Raw genomic sequence first — 18,798 nt, forward strand, 5'->3', positions numbered from 1 at the left:
TTTCAGTAGTGACTTTATGAGATTCTTCACTGATAAAATCGAAAGTATCAGGAATAAAATAGGCGACGCTCAACATATGAGAGCAACCAGTGACACAATCTCACCTAAGGCTTTGCACAGCTTTACAAGTTCAGGACAGGAAGAGTTAGATAAACTTATTACTACAGCTAAATCAACAACATGTTCACTAGACCCCATCCCAACTAAACTACTGAAAGAAGTGTTACATAAAGCTGGTGAGCCTCTTCTTAATATCATTAACTCCTCGTTATCTTTAGGTTACGTCCCGAAGTCTTTTAAGTTGGCAGTTATTAGGCCACTCATCAAAAAACCTAACTTAGACCCTAATGAACTATCAAATTACAGACCTATCTCACACCTCCTGTTTATGTCTAAAATACTTGAAAAGGTTGTGTCTGTTCAACTGAGCTCCTTCTTACAGGAGAGCAACATCCTTGAAGAGTTTCAGTCAGGTTTCAGGCCCCATCATAGCACAGAAACTGCACTTGTTAAAGTTACAAACGACTTGTTCTTAGCTTCGGACCAAGACTGTATGTCACTATTAGTTCTACTTGACCTTAGTGCTGCATTCGACACTATAGATCACAACATTCTTCTAGATCGCTTACAATATTACACAGGTATTCATGGTCAGGCTTTAAGCTGGTTTAGATCGTACCTGTCTGACCGATACCATTTTGTAGAATTAAATGGTGAATCCTCCAGTTTACTACCCGTTAATTATGGGGTCCCTCAAGGATCAGTTCTAGGACCTCTGCTTTTCTCTATATACATGCTTCCATTAGGGAACATTATTAGAAGACATGGGATTAGTTTCCATTGTTATGCTGATGACACACAGTTATATATCTCATCAAAACCAGATGAAATAGCCACAGTGTCCAAATTAACTCAGTGCCTTAGAGAGATAAAAGACTGGATGAGCTGCAACTTTCTATTGTTAAACTCCGATAAGACAGAAATACTACTCATAGGTCCAAAAACCAGTGCACATAAACTCTCACAACTTAACTCCCATTTAGAGGGATGTACTGTTACTAGTAGCTCGACAGTGAAAGACCTCGGTGTTATATTAGACAGTAACTTGTCTTTTAAAAATCATATCGCCCATACTACCAAAACAACCTTCTTCCACCTTAGAAACATTGCCAAGCTGAGAAACATCCTGTCTGTATCTGATGCTGAGAAGCTAGTTCATGCGTTCATGACCTCTAGACTGGACTATTGTAATGCATTACTAGGTGGTTGTCCTGCATCTTTAATAAATAGGTTACAGTTAGTCCAAAATGCAGCTGCCAGAGTTCTCACTAGGACAAGAAAGTATGACCATATAACCCCAATTTTATCATCTCTACACTGGCTACCTGTTAAGTATAGAATTGACTACAAACTGCTGCTACTTACGTACAAGGCTCTTAATGGTTTAGCTCCCATGTATCTAACTAGTCTTCTAACACGTTACAATCCTTCACGCTCTCTGAGATCACAAAACTCAGGACTTCTGCTAGTTCCCAGAATATCTAAGTCTACTAAAGGTGGTAGAGCATTTTCTTATTTAGCTCCCAAACTTTGGAATAGTCTTCCTGATAGTGTTCGGGGCGCAGACACACTTTCCCAGTTTAAATGTAGATTAAAAACTCATCTCTTTAGTCAGGCGTACACATAATACATCCCATAATATCATGCACCAGTACATCAGACCAGCACATTTTTATGAACAGCAGATATGTTAATCCCTTTCCACTGCTTCTCTCTTTGTACCCATCCCGAGGCATCCAGACACTGTACCAGCTCCCAACGTCCTCTGTGGGACGAAGCCTTTGGACGTCCACTGAGCCGAGGCCGACTCTAAGAATCCTGAGACATCTCCAGTTAGACTCTGTGGTACTCAGGAGATCAGAAGTCCTTGAACCTCACACCAATACCACATTTAACTGACTGTATATTACAATCACACCCCCAGTGTCACCCATATGAGGATGGGTTCCCCCTTGAGTCCGGTTCCTCTCAAGGTTTCTTCCTTTACCAATTTAAGGCAGTTTTTCCTTGCCACTGCTGCCTGAGTCATCTCAGACTTGCTCATAGGGGAATAAATACATACACACTGTGAACTATATACATCTAATAATAATCTAGAATTTTTATTCTGTTAATTCTTATTTCTTTTATTATTCGTTAATTCCTTTATCATTAATTATGTTTACCTTCTGCTCTGTGTTTATGTTCTGTAAAGCTGCTTTGAGACAATGTCTATTGTAAAAAGCGCTATACAAATAAACTTGAATTGAATTGAATTGAATTGAATACTCAAACTTGTTTCCTTATCTGATTTTGTCTGTAAAGTTTTCTACATTTCTTGTACATAAAATAGTCAATCGTTGTCCTGCAAGTTTTTCACTATATCTCTTTGTACTGTCCTCAACATGTTTTAGTTGATGATACTATAAAGATTAAAGGCTCAGCTCAATCCTGATATCAGTGTTAACAATACACCAACACTCTTTTGATGGAACCTTTCTGTGTGTCTGTCATTCCTGGTTCTATTAAATATACAAAGTCCTTGAATCCTGAACTGATTACTCTGTGAAATCTAACCCTAGACTGGCTCTTAACACTGTACACAGATAACGCTACTGTACAGACTGTAACGTTTTAACTGAACATTAATACATCATTTGGATTAAACACACAGTGACCAAGAGCATCACTACCAGAGATATGTGATGATGGCTGAGGGAGTTTGTGCTGTGTGGTAAAAAGTGTTTATGCTTCACAGCTGACATTAGTGATGATAGTGGAGAAAGAAGTTGACCAGTAGGGCTGAGGGAAAAAAATCAATTCACCTAACTTGTCACGGTCGGCGCACCTGCCCCGCCTCACAACCGGCAACTAAGAGAAACTGACGACTGCAGTTCCCACAAACAACTTCTCCGGGGCTAATTACTCAACCAGCTGTTTCCCATTTCCAACGCTATATAAACTGAACTTGAACTTTCCCCCAGTGCGAAGTCTCGACTAGCTTTTGCTGTCATTCTGACTGTTTCCGTGTTGTGATTCTGATTTTGGTTTTGACTCTGTTTTGTACCTTGATCCTCTGATTGTTTGCTGCCTGCCCTGACCTTCTGCCTGCCTTTTCGTTTATGATTTTGCCTGTCCTTCAATATCGTTCTGCTGTTTTTGACCCTGCCTGTCTGTATCCGAATTGTTAATAAAATACGCTGTACATGGATCACTAGCCGTATGACTCGTCCTTACATAACTATTGCAATTCTTTTTAAAACAACTTTAAAATCGATTGTTTTACACCAGAATCGATTTATATTTACTTATTTTACTTTTCCTAAGAGGTGGTGGAGGGAAGTGAAGTAATTATACTGATGTACTTGTTCCTTAGTGACACATGTTTTCGGAGTGCGTAGGAAACCCTTCCACCCTCCCACTAAAGGATGTGTCTTATTTTGCATGGGTTAGTTTTGAAAACACAAGATCACAAGTAGAGTTACTCTTACCTTGAACGCAGGTGTCCTTCGATGTCCCTCTGTCTTCTAACAAAGGATCCTCTTCAAGTTCTTCTACATAATCTATTGTTTGAATCTTTAGATGAAGGAGTCAGACTTAGACCTTTTTGTCTTTTCAGGATCCTCACAATGGGAGGCCTTGTTTTTATTAAAAGTAGTGTAATACAAATAGGTGTGTGTAATATATGTAAGGTAAAAGAAGAAAATTACAAACAAAATCTCCTTCAAATAGTCAAACAATTCTAGCATAAGTAGAAATAAGTAAAATGCAAAGATAAAAACAAACCAAGAAACACTCTCAGTGTAAGCCTGTGTTTGTTGTCCTGATCCACCCTCTATAAGCAATAACAAAGTGCACAATGAGCACAATGAGCTTGCCTCGGGGTGAATGTACACCAAAAACCAATAACAATAATCTAAAACTGAGAGTGTGTGTGCCCTGCGATGGGTTGGCACTCCATCCAGGGTGTATCCTGCCTTGATGCCCGATGACGCCTGAGATAGGCACAGGCTCCCCGTGACCCGAGTAGTTTGGATAAGCGGTAGAAGATGAATGAATGAATGAATGAATGAATGAATGAATGAATGAATGAATGAATTAATAATCTAAAACCCTATTTATATGATTTATTAGTATGATCTCATAACGGTCATTCTGCTCCTCTCTCATGATTTCATGCTTCTGCAAAACATCCTGAGAAGTCTCCTCAGCTGCACTGCTGACTGTGTGTTCATATGATGCTGGCAGAAAGCTGTGGACACAAAACCTTGTGTTCCCTTTTGAGGGAACTCGATGCTGCGTCAGTGCTGATGGTATGGGAATGCTTCTGGGAGGAAGTTATGTCTGAAGCTCTGTGTGCACACACGCCATTTTAATGGCTCGGGAAGGACATATGACGGAGTGATTATGTGCCAGCAAGTCCATATAAGGGCACCTACATCACACCACACTTCTTTGTCTTCAGGAAGCGCTCTGTGTATGTGTGTCAATTGTTTGCCCTGTCTGTCAAGTGCAGGGAGAGAAAAATATATGCCTGGCAAGAAAAACAATAAGAGATTTTATTTTTTAAAGAGATTTTAAACCAAATGAATACAACAGTCTAAATGAGTCTACACCATCAGGATATATCTATAAGCATGAGCCTCGTCAGACTGGTCGTGGAGGTCTCTAGTGATCTCAATTCAGTTGTGAGGATTTTATGAGATTCTTCACTGATAAAATTAAAAGCATCAGGAACAAAATAGGTGATGTTCAACATGTGAGAGCAGCTTGTGCCTCAGTCTCACCTAAAGTGCTACACTCACAACTACAGTGCTTTACAAGTACAGGACAGGAAGAGTTAGATAAGCTTGTTCACTACACCCCATCCCAACTAAATTACTAAAAGAAGTGTTATATAAAGCTGGTGAGCCTCTTCTTAATATTATTAACTCCTTGCTATCTTTAGGTTACCCTAGATCACTTACAAAATTACACAGGTATTCATGGACAGGCTTTAAGTTGGTTTAAATCCTACCTGTCTGATCGACACCATTTTGTAGTATTAAATGGTGAATCCTCCAGCTTATTGCCAGTTAATTATGGGGTCCCTCAAGGATCAGTCCTTGGACCCCTGCTCTTCTCGACATACATGCTTCCATTAGGGAACATCATTAGAAGACATGGGATTAATTTCCACTGTTATGCTGACGATACACAGTTATATATCTCATCAAAACCAGATGAAATAGCCACAGTGTCCAAATTAACTCAGTGCATTAGAGAGATAAAAGATTGGATGACCTGTAATTTTCTGTTATTAAACTCCGATAAGACAGAAATACTACTTATAGGTCCAAAAACAAGTACACAGAAACTCTCACAAGTTAACTTCCATTTAGAGGGATGTACTGTTACTAGTAGATCAACAGTGAAGGACCTGGGTGTTATATTAGACAGCTAGTTCATGCATTTATGACCTCTAGACTGGACTATTGTAATGCATTACTAATGCATTACTAGAGTTGAACGGTTTGTGTACTCTTTTAGTTCACTCAGTTACTTAGTTGTAATTGTTTGTTTTTTCTTTCCTTGCATTGTTCGTTGTTCATGTCATTGTTATTAATATCTTTTAACACCAGGGGGCTCAGGGATAGAGTCAAGCGGAAAGCTCTTTTTTTGTTTGTTAAGAAAAACAAGTCAGATTTTTGTTTCCTTCAGGAGTGTCATTCTACTAAAGATGATTACAAATGGTGGAAGTCTCAGCGGGGTAATGATATTTGGAGTTCACATGGCACTGAACACTCTGCTGGTGTTAGCATTTTAAGAAATACATTTAATGGGAATATTTTAGGATCATATTCAGAAAGTTTGGACCACTTTCATTTATTAGTGATTTTGCTTAACCAACAAAACAAAGTAATTCTGGGAAATATATATGGGTACAATACTTCTTTAGATAATAAAATTTTCTTTGACAAGTTAGATGACAAACTTGCATATTGGTTGAATAAATTCCCTAATGCACTTTTTATATTAGGAGGAGACTTTAATGTATCAATTAATAATTTGTTGGAAAGGTATCCACCAAAAAGGACAGCATGTATTAACCCTGCATTGCTAGGACTAATAGATCAATTTGAATTGGTGGACATTTGGAGAAAAAGATACCCAGATAATTTGGAGTTTACCTGTGCCAACAAAAATTGCTCAAGACAATCTCGACTATTGGCTCATATCAAAATGTATGTCCAAATTTGATTTACATGTTGGCATTCAATGTACTCCTTTGACTGACCACAAAACTATCTTAATAAATACCCCTTTAACGGCAGATTATGCACCAGGTGTAAAGCGTAAATTCCTCAAAATTCCTTTTGTACCAATTGGGAGCTTCAAAAATTTAAGATTGGAATTTATTTAAGGAAAGTTGGAGCAGACTTAGCCAAAAAGAGAAGGGTTCATGAGGACAGTCTGATTATAAAATTATCTCAAACCCGTAACATTAGTTGTATGTCGTTGGAGGACATATCTGAAATTGCAGCTTTACAAACTAAATTAGATGATTTATATTTAAAGAAGGCTAAGGGTGTTTATATAAGATCCAGGAATAAATGGCTTGAAGAAGGAGAACTTAATTCTGCATATTTCTTTAAGCTTGAAAAATGGAAATTTAATCTCTACACAATTGAACAGTTATGTACTGATGGCAAAATTATAAAGAATCCAAAGATTATAGCTAACGTTAGTTCCAATTTTTATAAAAATCTTTATAGTTCAAAATGTCCTGATTCAGGGGGCACTGTGGCTTAGTGGTTAGCACGTTCACCTCACACCTCCAGGGTTGGGGGTTCGACTCCTGCCTCTGCCTTGTGTGTGTGTGGAGTTTGTTCTCCCAGTGCCTCGGGGGTTTCCTCCGGGTACTCCGGTTTTCTTCCCCAGTCCAAAGACATGCATGGTAGGTCGACTGGCAAGATTCTCTGGAAAATTGTCGTAGTGTGTGAGTGAATGAGAGTGTGTGTGTTGGCACTCCGTCCAGGGTGTATCCTGCCTTGATGCCCGATGAAGTTCGGATAAGCGGTAGAAAATGAGTGAATGAAACTAGCATCAGTAAGACATCTTTATATGGCATGTGGAGTAATCAGGTTCCTAAAATGTTAGACAGTGATGAGAACACACAAAGATATTCTCAATACTCTGACTGTACGGTTAAGTTCCCCATGGCTCCAGTTCACTTGACTACGACTATGCATGTTAATGAAAGAGCGGAGAAACCAATGACCTCTATTATGGCCAGAGGGTTTAAACAAAAAGAGGGTTTTAAAAGGGGGGGGGTGGTGGTGTGATGGACTAGGATGGCAGCTCTCGTGACAGCATTAAAGATACAAAAGTCCCCAAAGCTGTCCCAAAGTGCTTATCTACAATTGATCGCATGGTTTCCAGACCCAGATGAACAGTGTAACAGGAATAAATAAGGTCTTCTTGACAACAGCGTTCCTATGGTATCACAGTGCTGTTGCAACCAGTTCATCACCTCCTCAGAGAACATCGTCAAGTAAATAATCCCAAGGACTTGAAAAAATTTGAAAAATTGTTTGAAAGGATTCCTAGCATGGACAGTTTGGGAATATAACAGAAGAATGTATTAAAGTTAAAGTTTAAGGACTTTAAGGTTTATCACACAGTTACCATCAGGAGAATGGTGAGGATTGGACATGGAACACTGTGACAAAACTATATTGGTTTTATTTGCAAGTGTGATGCCTTGGAAAAAACAACCATTATCTGGGGCACCCACACTAATTATGAGGCTTGTGAAATCGATCTAACGCATGTCCAGAATAATTTAACTGCCCTAATAAATTAAACTCTATTCCGCGTTTTGCCTACAGCATTGACCACGCTCCTGCTTCCTGAAATCCAGGGGCGGTTCTAGGGTTTCATCTTTAGGGGTTTTAGCAATCAGTGAGAATTTAAAATAAGAAGAGTTTTATATTATATATTATATGACTACAAGTAAGCCAAAAGTTATGGTATTATTTAAAATGGCAAAAGTGGACACCAAAATTTTATGCATGATGTAATGATGCCAGTCTTGAATTAGATCAGTTCATGTATCTGTGCATTCTCTACAAACAGTGTGTCCAATGAATGCAGTCATTAATAAACTAATATTCACAAGACAAAGACCAAATCAATAAATGTTATTTTTATTTAGTATTGAATGGATTGTTTGCATTAATATTTTGTTTGTGTTACAACTCTGGTAATAAGAATAGTGAAATTTCACTGCTTTTTGGTTGCCGTCTTTACGGTTTTCCGACGGTTAACGTTATAGATAAATGCGTCCAGCTCTGACTGAATCGGTGCTTCTCTGATCAAATAAAGTAGACAGCCGATGACGCACTTTTGAAAGACTACAACACACGCCTAAAAGCAAAGTAAAAAAAAATCGCTCTTGGATCAAACTGATAAATAACTTTCTTTCCCATCAATGACATGTCCTGCATTTTAACGTAATTTTTATTTTTTATTTATGAAAATAGAAATTATACTTTTAGTTTTAGGGTGGCTGAGATCACAGACAGGGGGCTGGAGCCACCCTAAAAAAGGTCTAGAACGGTCTGACTCAAATGTACACACACTTCCTGAACTTTCAGATCAAACACAAGGACCAAAAGTACCATCAGAAATGTGACCCTGATCCTCAGCAGACCAGAGAGAGTATCATGGCACTGGGAAAACTGGCTTTCCACCAGCTGGAGAAAGGAAACCTGATCTTCTATGAGGAAGACCTGAGAGAGTGTGGCATTGATGTCAGAGAAGTGTCAGTGTACTCAGGAGTGTGTACCCAGATCTTCAGAGAGGAGTTTGGGCTTCACCTGGGGAAGGTGTTCAGCTTTGTACATCTGAGTGTTCAGGAGTTTCTGGCTGCTTTATATGTATTTTTCTGCTTTATTTTAAGAAATACAAATGTGCTTGTGGGACAAAGCACTGGACCTTTTAACTTCTTCAGAAATACAAACCTGTCTGATCTCCTCAGGTGTTCAGTGGACAAGGCCTTACAGAGTGAGAATGGACACCTGGACCTGTTCCTCCGCTTCCTTCTGGGTCTCTCACTGGAGACCAATTAGACTCTTTTACGAGACTTAATACCACAGACAGGAAGCAGATCTCACAGCAAACAGGAAATAGTGGAGTACATCAAGGAGAAGATCAGGGAGAATCCATCTCCAGAGAAATCCATCAGTCTGTTCCACTGTCTGAATGAACTGAATGATGATTCTCTAGTGCAGGAAGTACAAACTTACCTGAACAGAGGAGGTCACAGTCGTCACTATGGAACCAGACTCTCTCCAGCTCAGTGGTCAGCTCTGGTGTTTGTGTTACTGAACTCAGAACAAAAGCTGGATGTGTTTAATTTGAGGAAATATGATCCATCACATGAAGGTCTTCTGAGGCTGCTGCCAGTGGTCAAAGCCTCCAGAAAAGCTGTGTGAGTATTTTTATTTATAACTGTATTACTGCATGGTTTATTATTTTAATGTAACACTGAACTGCACTGTTTGGATAGTTCCTCTAATCATCTTTACACAAACCTCTGGTACTTTTACAGGAGATTGTTTCACTTTTTACACTAACATGTTATATCTGAACTGAGGGCTTGGCCACATGGACAACATCTTATAACATCATATGAGTCATTTTATAGCCTTTATATATGAATCATGAAAAATTAAGTGTTCTCCAAAATTTATGTAAAAATATCTATATAAATTAACTGCATGCATTTAAGAACTAAAGACATTTCTGAACTAAACACCAGTGAAAGACTTTTCTGTTTATATTGTACATTCATTCATTGAGCCAATGAAATGCACTTAGCATCTAACCAGAAGTGCCTAGATGGCTTATATACAAGTGGCAGTGTAATAAATAAGGGTATGAGGTTATACAGAAGGTGTAGTAATATGTACATATAACTGAATAAGGGTAAATATAGTGTGGTTTTGATGAAGTATGATACAGTATGAAGTGGTATGACAGATATAGATGTACAAAAGTAATGTCATTATGAATATATACATCTATATATACACAGACTAGACAGAATAAATATGGATGGACATACAGAAGTGTAATGATGGGTGGTGCAAGGATACATGATTTTAAAGTGGTGCAAAATAGTGCAAAACACAGAAGAAAAGTGACAGTACAGTGGTGATTGTTAACACCATATCAGCTGTTCAGTGCAGAAACAGCCAGGAAAGAAGCTATTTTTCAGTCTGTTTGTTCTGGCTCTGAGTCAACGGTAGCGTCTGCCCGATGGGAGAAGTGTAAACAGTCCGTGGTTGGGATGAGAGGGATCTTTGATGATGCCTCTCGCCCTTTTCAAACAGCGTTTTTTGAAAATGTCCTCCAAGGTGGGTAGTTTAATACAGATGTTTTGTTGGGCTGTATTCCAAGGAACTTGAAGCTGGGTACACGCTCAACAGCAGTTCCGTTGATGTAAATTGGAGGATAAGTGTGATTACCAGAATGTCTGAAATCCACAATGACCTCCTTAATCTTTTTGGTGTTAAGTTCAAGGTTATTGTCCTCTCACCATGCTACTAGGTGCTGGATCTCCTCCCTGTAAGCCGTCTCATTGTTACCTTCAATCAGGCCTACCACTGTGGTGTTGTCATACTGTTTGAGGTATGGACAGGTATGCAGTCATGGTTGAAAAGGGAGTATAGTAGTGGAGACAATACACATCCCTGGGGGACCCCAGTGCTGATGGTGAGACTGGAGGAGGTGACAGTGTTCAGACGAACAGACTGTGATCTGTTCGTAAGGAAGTACAGACTCCAATTGCAGAGTTGTGTGCTGATGCCAAGATGTTCCAGCTTCAGGGTTAGCTTCAAAGGGCTAACTATATTAAAAGCTGAGCTGAAATCAATAAACAGCATCCTGGCATAGGTTTCAGGTTTATCCAAGTGAGTTAGGGCAGAATGAAGTACAGTGGAAATGGCGTCCTCAGTTGATCTATTTGGGCGATAGGCAAATTGGTAAGGGTCCAGGCTGGGTGGCAGACAGGCTTTAAGGTGGGTGAGGACCAGTATTTCGAAGCACTTAGCTACTTTTCCAAGATGGCAGTGTGTCAGTAGCATGCAGCGACCTTTCTGGATTCTATACGGTGCTATTTACGGTTTTTTTTAAGTTTTTATTTACGTTTTTTAGCCTGACCATTGCAACTACATGGACACCAGAGAAAGCAGTGTTCATGTATACAACTACCAGGACCTAATAAAGTACAGAAACCATGTAACAAACAACCTACACGATGATTAACTGGATAGGCTACGTGACCTCGGCTTTCTGTGTAGACCAGGCCTCCAGTCCACGGTGTCGCCTGATACCGGAGACCAGGAGAGTGGACGCCGAAAGCGGTGCGCGAGGAAGCGGAAGCGCGGTAAGCAGGCGAGTGTCCGTGCTAGGCTAAAAACAAACCCTGGCCGGCCGGCTCTCCCAACCATTCTACTAGCCAACGTTTTCTCCCTGGACAATCAACTGGACTACATCCAACTCGAACACTCAACACAGAGAGAGATTAGAAACTGCTGCGTGTTTGTTTTCATGGAGACGTGGCTCAGCGACAGAGTTCCGGACGCCGCCATTCAGCTGGACGGGCTAACTTCATTTCCAGCCGACAGAAATGCAGCTCTGTGCGGTAAGACTCGCGGAGGTGGTGTGTGTTTATATCAACATGGAATGGTGCAAAAACTCTGTGCTTATTTCTACTTACTGCTCATCATCAGTGGAGTTTGTGACTGTTTGATGCAGGCCATTTTATTTACCAGGGGAATTTACTACTGTTTTCATTGTCGGAGTTTACATTACTCCTAGAGCTAATGCTAAAGAGGTGCTAAGTGAGCTATACGGAGCTATTAGCGACCTACAGAATGTTCACCCCGATGGACTTTTTATCATCGCCGGAGATTTCAACCATGCAAATCTCAAGTCAGTGCTCAAGAAGAGCAAGGGCCAAACTGTCCAGAGCCATCAGAGAGGCAAAGCGCGCACACGCCCAGACAATCCACAGCCACTTCCAGGGCAGTGGAGACACCCACGGCAGGGTATACAGGCGATCACAAACTACAAGACAGCATCACCTGCTTGTGATAGCGACGCCTCCCTCCTATATGCACTGAACGATTTCTACGCTCTGTTCGAGGTACAGAACAACCTAAAGCCAAGGAAGACCATCCCTCCCCCCCAAAGACCAGGTACTCTCTCTATCCACGGCCGACGTGAGGAGATCTCCATGCAATGTTAACCCACAGAAGGCTGCTGGACCAGACAACATTCCTGGCAGGGTGCTCAGAGAATGTGCAGAACAGCTAGCGGATGTCTTTATGGATCTTCAACATTTCCCTGAGCAGCGTCGTTGTTCCTATGTGCCTCAAAACTACCACAATCGTTCCTGTCCCAAAGAAGTCTACAGTGTCCTTCCTCAATGACTATTGTCCCGTTGCACTCACACCCATAGTTATGAAGTGCTTCGTTAAGCTCGTCATGAGGCACATCAAGACCCAGCTACCACCCTCATTGGACCCCCTACAGTTCGTGTATCATCCAAACCGCTCCACAGACAATGCCATTGCCATAGCCCTTCACTTAGCCCTCACCCACCTGGACAATAAAGACACTCATGTACGAATGCTGTTCATAGACTTTAGTTCAGCATTCAATACAATCATCCCTCAGCACCTGATTGGGAAGCTGAGCCTGCTGGGACTAAACACCTCCCTCTTCAACTGGATCCTGGACTTCCTGAATGGGAGACCTCAGTCAGTCCGGATCGGGAAGAGCATCTCCAGCACCACCACACTGAACACTGGAGCTCCTCAAGGCTGCATGCTCAGTCCACTGCTGTTCACTCTGCTGACTCACGACTTTGCAGCAATGCACAGATCGAATCATATTATCAAGTTCGCCGATGACACGACTGTGGTGGGTCTCATCAACAAGAACGACGAGGCAGCATACAGGGAGGAGGTGCAACAACTAACTGCCTGGTGTAGAGCCAACAACCTGTCTCTGAATGTGGATAAAACTAAAGAGATGGTTGTGTACTTCAGGAGAGCACAGAGTGACCACTCTCTGCTGAACATCAACGGATCATCGGTAGAGATCGTCAAGAACACCAAATTTCTTGGTGTTCATCTAGCGGAGAACCTCACCTGGTCACTCAACACCAGCGCCATCACCAAGAAAGCCCAGCAGCGTCTCTACTTCCTACGAAGGCTGACCATGTTCTACAGAGGGACCATTGAGAGCATCCTGAGCAGCTGCATCACTGTCTGGTTTGGGAACTGTACGATCTCGGATCGCAAAACCCTGCAGCAGATAGTGAGGACAGCGGAGAAGATCATTGGGGTCTCTCTTCCCTCTACCATGGACACTTACACCACACGCTGCATCTGCAAAGCCAACAGCATTGTGGATGACCCCACACACCCCTCACACACTCTTCACCCCCCTGCCATCTGGAAAAAGGTACTAAATCATTCGGGCCCTCATGACCAGACTGTGTAATAGTTTCTTCCCACAAGTAACTGAACTGAACTGAGCACAACATACACACATCATCTGTATGGACTGCACAGACCCTCACAATACACACATACTGACACATCAAACTGTTTACATGCTGCTTACAATCCATCAAACTGTTTACATGCTGTTTTGCACACTTTTCTGCTGTTTTTGCACATATTGTACAAGATGTAAGCCATTTCGCACATACCTGCTGCTGAGAAACTGTGTTCATTCTAATGTTACTGCACGAAATATTGTTTGACAATTCAGTATTCACATACAGTATATACACTGGTCAGTCAGTGCTGTTTCTGTTACTGTTTATCCGGTCGGGATAAAGGACTCGCAGTGATTCCATACGAGCTCCGGTGGTATCTGATCAAATGAGAAAATAAAGTCCGAAACAGGGTTTGTGCAGATGTGACCAATATCTAAAAGTGACTGTCTGTTGAATGATATGCTTGCATGACAAAATCGCGCAAGCATAAATAAGCACAAATATGGCAAAGATGGAGAGACGCTGAGCCTCGTGATGTGTACACGCCACCATCTTGATCTCATTATTATGTTAGAAACAAGCTAGGCAGCTAACTCAGATGTGTGATGAAGATTTTTATTTTTTTTACTACATTAATTCTTTTTTCTCCTTATGTTTAACTTCTGTTCTATGTTTATGTCTGTAAAGCTGCTTTGAGACGAAGTCCATTGTAAAAAGCGCTAAACAAATAAACTTGAATTGAATTGAATTTCCTTTCTCTAACACTGAACTGTTTGTAGAGGATGGAGTTTAAATGTGACTTTTTATATGAAGACTTTTATTTTGATGGGGTTCTTGTTTCTTTGCTTATAAAGTGTACAAGCAGGTAAAAAGAGAGAGGATGAATAATGTGTCACAGGTGAGTGTAGTGTCGTGACCGCTGTTATTGAAAAGTCCTGTTTTGTTCTACTTGGAGCTCGACAAAGACACCAAACTGTTAATGATCACATTCTTGTTCTTGGGTCGTGATTGTTGTTAATCTGTTGTGGTTGAATTATAGACACAGTTTTTTGTGTGGTTCACTGCATCAGAAGATGGTGGATGTGGTAAAAACAGACGGTGAACACAAAGACGGTTGCACGTGGCGGTCGGTCAGGTTTATCACCGTTACTGTTGAAGAGGACTGTGTTTGTATTTATAAGCAGCTGTAGTGAATCTATATTTTTGTTGTACAACATTAATAACAGACTGGTTTTGTTCTCTGTTCATCATTATGTACTGATAAAATATTACACATTGGTACACTACATTCTACCATGTCACTTATAGCCCCCTGAAGCCCACCTACACAAATCCTTTAGTGTAACACACAGTAGTGTTGTGTTAGATTTGTACCTACAAGGTGGGTTAGATTTCCTGCTATGTGTATAGTCAGTGTTTTAGATTTAACAAACGAATGTCTGTATGTTGATCCATCTAAAGCTAATACTTGTGTATATACAGTGTCACTCATTTAAAGGTAAGAAGTTTGACTTTGTTTATTTCTGATGCTGTGTGCAGTCGTGCTGATGTGACGTCACTCTGTAAACAGGGAAGGAGCTCAGATTTGAGAAGAAAACCCCACGTTCACTTCTCAGTTGTGGAGGCATGAAAGACATGATCCCATTTACTCTGTGGAGAAAGAAGGGTTCACTAAGTTGTGTTGAAATAGTAACAGTGACATCTGTAGTAAACAGTACAATGTTCTTTCTAATATCCTTAATGTACATCGTTTATGATCGATGAGAGATTTTTACACATCTATATTTTGTAAAAAATACAAATCATGATCGAGAATCGTTTATAAGGTTAAAAAATGTAATCTTTCTCTTTAGTTTGGATGTGTTTGGACGTATGTGAACACTCCACCTGTATTCAGGTCCACACCAAACACCTGAACCAGTGTGTGTGTAAAATCAGAGGTCTGGAGGTGACAGATTTGTACGTGTACGAGCACAGAGAACAACACACACCAACTGTTTTAGTGTCTCTGTGAAATCCAACATATAACTGAGTGTAAAGTACGACTAGTATTGTCATGTTATTACCTGGTAGTGTACAGCTGTATAATTCTTTATGTCCTGTAATAAAATGCACTGTATCTGCAGTGTTGGGTGTAGAAACTTGAACACAGATCAGAGTGTAGTGTTTGTAGGCTGCTCGCTCTCACATGTGTGTGTTATGTACATGACCTAATGGTCTTATAATAAATTGTAGCTGAGAGATTGTGGAGTGCAGAAAGACGTCCCTGCTCCTGTAAATGTGCTGATGTGGTGTCCTGTCCTCTGATTTGTGTGTGTGACACAAACACACTGACATTTCTGTTACATCTTCAGCTTTAACTGGATTATGGCTGTGTTTACATCCAGTTACCTGCATGACACTAACTCACATCCAGTTACCTGCATGACACTAAACAGGTAGTAGTAACGACGACTTTTTAATGTCAGAGCTCAAACTTCTTTACTTTAACTTGAGTAAAAGAGTGTAGTCACTACTTCTACTTTTACTGGAGTCTTTTAAAAAATGAGTATCTGTACTACTTGAGTAAAGGATGTGTGTACTTTTGCCACCTCTGGTGTGTGTGTGTGTGTGTGTGTGTGTGTGTGTGTGTGTGTGTGTGTGTGTGTGTGTGTGTGTGTGTGTGTGTGTGTGTTCTCAGATCTCTACTGTCCCCAGTGTTAAATCTCCTCTTCTCTCCATCAGAGTCTCTTGTCTCATCTAAGCTTCTTTGGCCTCGCTCTCCCTCTCTTGCTTTTTCTTCATCTGCTGACTCTCTTTGGTCTTCTACTTCTTCTACTTCATCAGCTTCTTCCTGAGCTTCTGCAACCACGGTATGGAAAGGCACATCAGCTTCTTATCAGCTGTCTTAAGTCCCTCCTTCACACTTGCTTCCTTCTTTGGTTCAGAGGCCTCCAGCTCTTCTGTCATCTCCTGCATGGTCGCCATCTCTGGAATCTTCTCCTCCACTCTCCGTTTTTCAGCTTCAATCTTTCTCAGTTCATTCATTTTTTCCTCCAGAAACTCTTCCATGGCTCGAATCTCCAGGTCGATTCTCTCTTGGTTTATCTCTATCTCCTTCTCCATGTTATTCTTTTCTTGCTCAAGCTTCAGCACATTCCTCTCTTTTTCTTCATGCTGCTCTTTCTTCATTTCCTTTCTATCCTTCACCGCAGCATTAGTCACTTCTGTAGAGTGAACTTCTCTCTCCTTGCTCTTTACCGGCTCACAGCTCTTTCTCCTTCTGTTTGAAGAATTGCGAGCAACTGCCTCCAAGATGTCAATTGCTTGTTCGAGCTCCAACTGTCTCTTAATTTGAACCTTTTCCTTCAGCAGAATGTCGATCACTTCTGCCGACCGAGCTGCTCTGGCTTTACTGTCTCTCAGCTGGTGCTCAAGTCTCTCTCTATCTCTTTCTCCAAGTACCGTCTTCTCTTGACGTTCTTCCTCTTGCAGAGCTTCAGCAACCAGCCGACCCTGGTCATCTCGGGATACATAGTTCTGGCTTTCTGCTTAAGTTCTTTCACAGTTTCTTTCAGGTCATTCACCTCTTTTCTCATTTTCTCCACCTCTGTTTCTTCTTCAAGAATTATTTGCTCCACTACCTTACAGTGTTTCCTCCAGCAGCCTTCAGTGATCTTCTGCCTTTTGTCAAACCGCTCTATATCCTTTTCTGTGTTCCTTCTCTCTTCCTCAAGCTGGAGCATCAAGCTGTCTTTATCAGCCTGAAATCTTCTCCTCATTTCATCCCTTTCCTTCAGCAGAGTCTCCATCTCTTCTCTGGTCTTAGCTTCTCTGGCCTTGTTCTCTCTCTGATGAAGCTCTGATCTCTCTTTCTCCTTCCTTATCTTCTCCTTCATTTCCTCCAACTCCAGCACCAACCTGTCTTTATCAGCCTGGAAGCGTTTCTCCATTTTGTCCCTTTTCTTCAACAGAACCTCCATCTCTGATCATTTCAAATGAGAAATCATTAAGAAACAACATGAACATGAAAAACAGGAAGAAGAATCAAAACATCAGAATCATTAAAAAGTGGACACAGATTTCACACAGACTTTCAGACACAACGTTCACAAAGAAACGTTCTCATAGCGTGAGCCGTGAAGCTGCATCGAGTTCTCTGTAAAGGAAACTTGTGTTATACAAACAGATCTTTTTTATTTCTCCTGTTTACCTGAATGTCCTGTTAGATTCTCTGTCATTTCCACAAACGTACAAACTTGTAAGAGACCGATTTAATCTGCAGCTTCGTCTGAACACAGTGTGAGTGTGTGTGTGATCGTCACGGAAACAGAACATCAACAGAATCACTCTGAATTATGCTTCAATACATCATCACTCTGTTGTTTATATTCAAATTCAAATGTATTTTGATGGCATTTAATAATTCACATCGTCTCAAAGCAGATTTACAGAAGTATAGAAATAGAAGGAAAAAGGAGAAAAAATAAATAAATAAATAGAAACAAAAAAGTTTTCAAGTTTAAAATGAAGACACTGTTTATCTCTAGGATTAGGATTAGGGAAGTCAGTCTCCAATATTGATATTAATAAGTTTAAGGTTTTTTTAGATCAGGTGTGTTTGCTTTTGTATTTATTAATTAATTAATTTAGTTTTAAGTATTCATTTTAGTATTATTGGCCTATTTAAGGAGTTTAAGGTCATTAAATGTTTTTTTTAAATGAATTTCAGGACACATCATCAGTAGTGCACCTCAGATTCACCGGGTGTTTCGGCCTTTAGTCACTATACACCCTCCTCTGAGGCGGCCAGCCGCAGGTCGATCAAGCCTCGGTTTGTGTCCCATGTCTAATCGTTCATTCATTCATTCATTCATTTTCTACCACTTATCCGAACTTCTCGGGTCATGGGGAGCCTGTGCCTATCTCAGGTGTCATCGAGCATCAAGGCAGGATACACCCTGGACGGAGTGCCAACCCATCGCAGGGCACACACACTCTCTCATTCACTCCCACACTCACACAGTATGGACAATTTTCCAGAGATGTCAATCAACCTACCATGCATGTCTTTGTTAGAGGAAACCGGAGGAGGAAACCGGAGTACCCGGAGGAAACCCCCGAGGCACGGGGAGAACATGCAAAAATCCCCCACACCCCCACACACACAAACACACACTTATTTATTTATTTATTGTCTACCATTTGCACCTAAAAAT

General features: G+C 40.8%; 2 protein-coding genes across 2 annotated transcripts in view; one reads left to right on the forward strand and one right to left on the reverse strand.

Annotated features, from left to right (window-relative positions):
• The window catches only part of LOC113648607 (NACHT, LRR and PYD domains-containing protein 3-like), a 111,397-nt gene that overhangs the window by 40,385 nt on the left and 52,214 nt on the right, over nt 1-18,798 (forward strand). The window lies entirely within an intron of this gene.
• On the reverse strand, nt 16,231-17,949 carry LOC113642614 (stress response protein NST1-like). Its single transcript, XM_027146197.2, has 2 exons — nt 17,793-17,949; nt 16,231-17,564 (listed from the first exon to the last, which is right to left on the reverse strand). The coding sequence occupies exons 1-2, from the start codon at nt 17,818-17,820 to the stop codon at nt 17,002-17,004; spliced, it is 591 nt and encodes a 196-aa protein (XP_027001998.1). The 5' UTR covers nt 17,821-17,949; the 3' UTR covers nt 16,231-17,001.

This window comes from Tachysurus fulvidraco, chromosome 24 (assembly GCF_022655615.1).
Source record: "Tachysurus fulvidraco isolate hzauxx_2018 chromosome 24, HZAU_PFXX_2.0, whole genome shotgun sequence".
Classification (NCBI taxonomy): domain Eukaryota; kingdom Metazoa; phylum Chordata; class Actinopteri; order Siluriformes; family Bagridae; genus Tachysurus; species Tachysurus fulvidraco.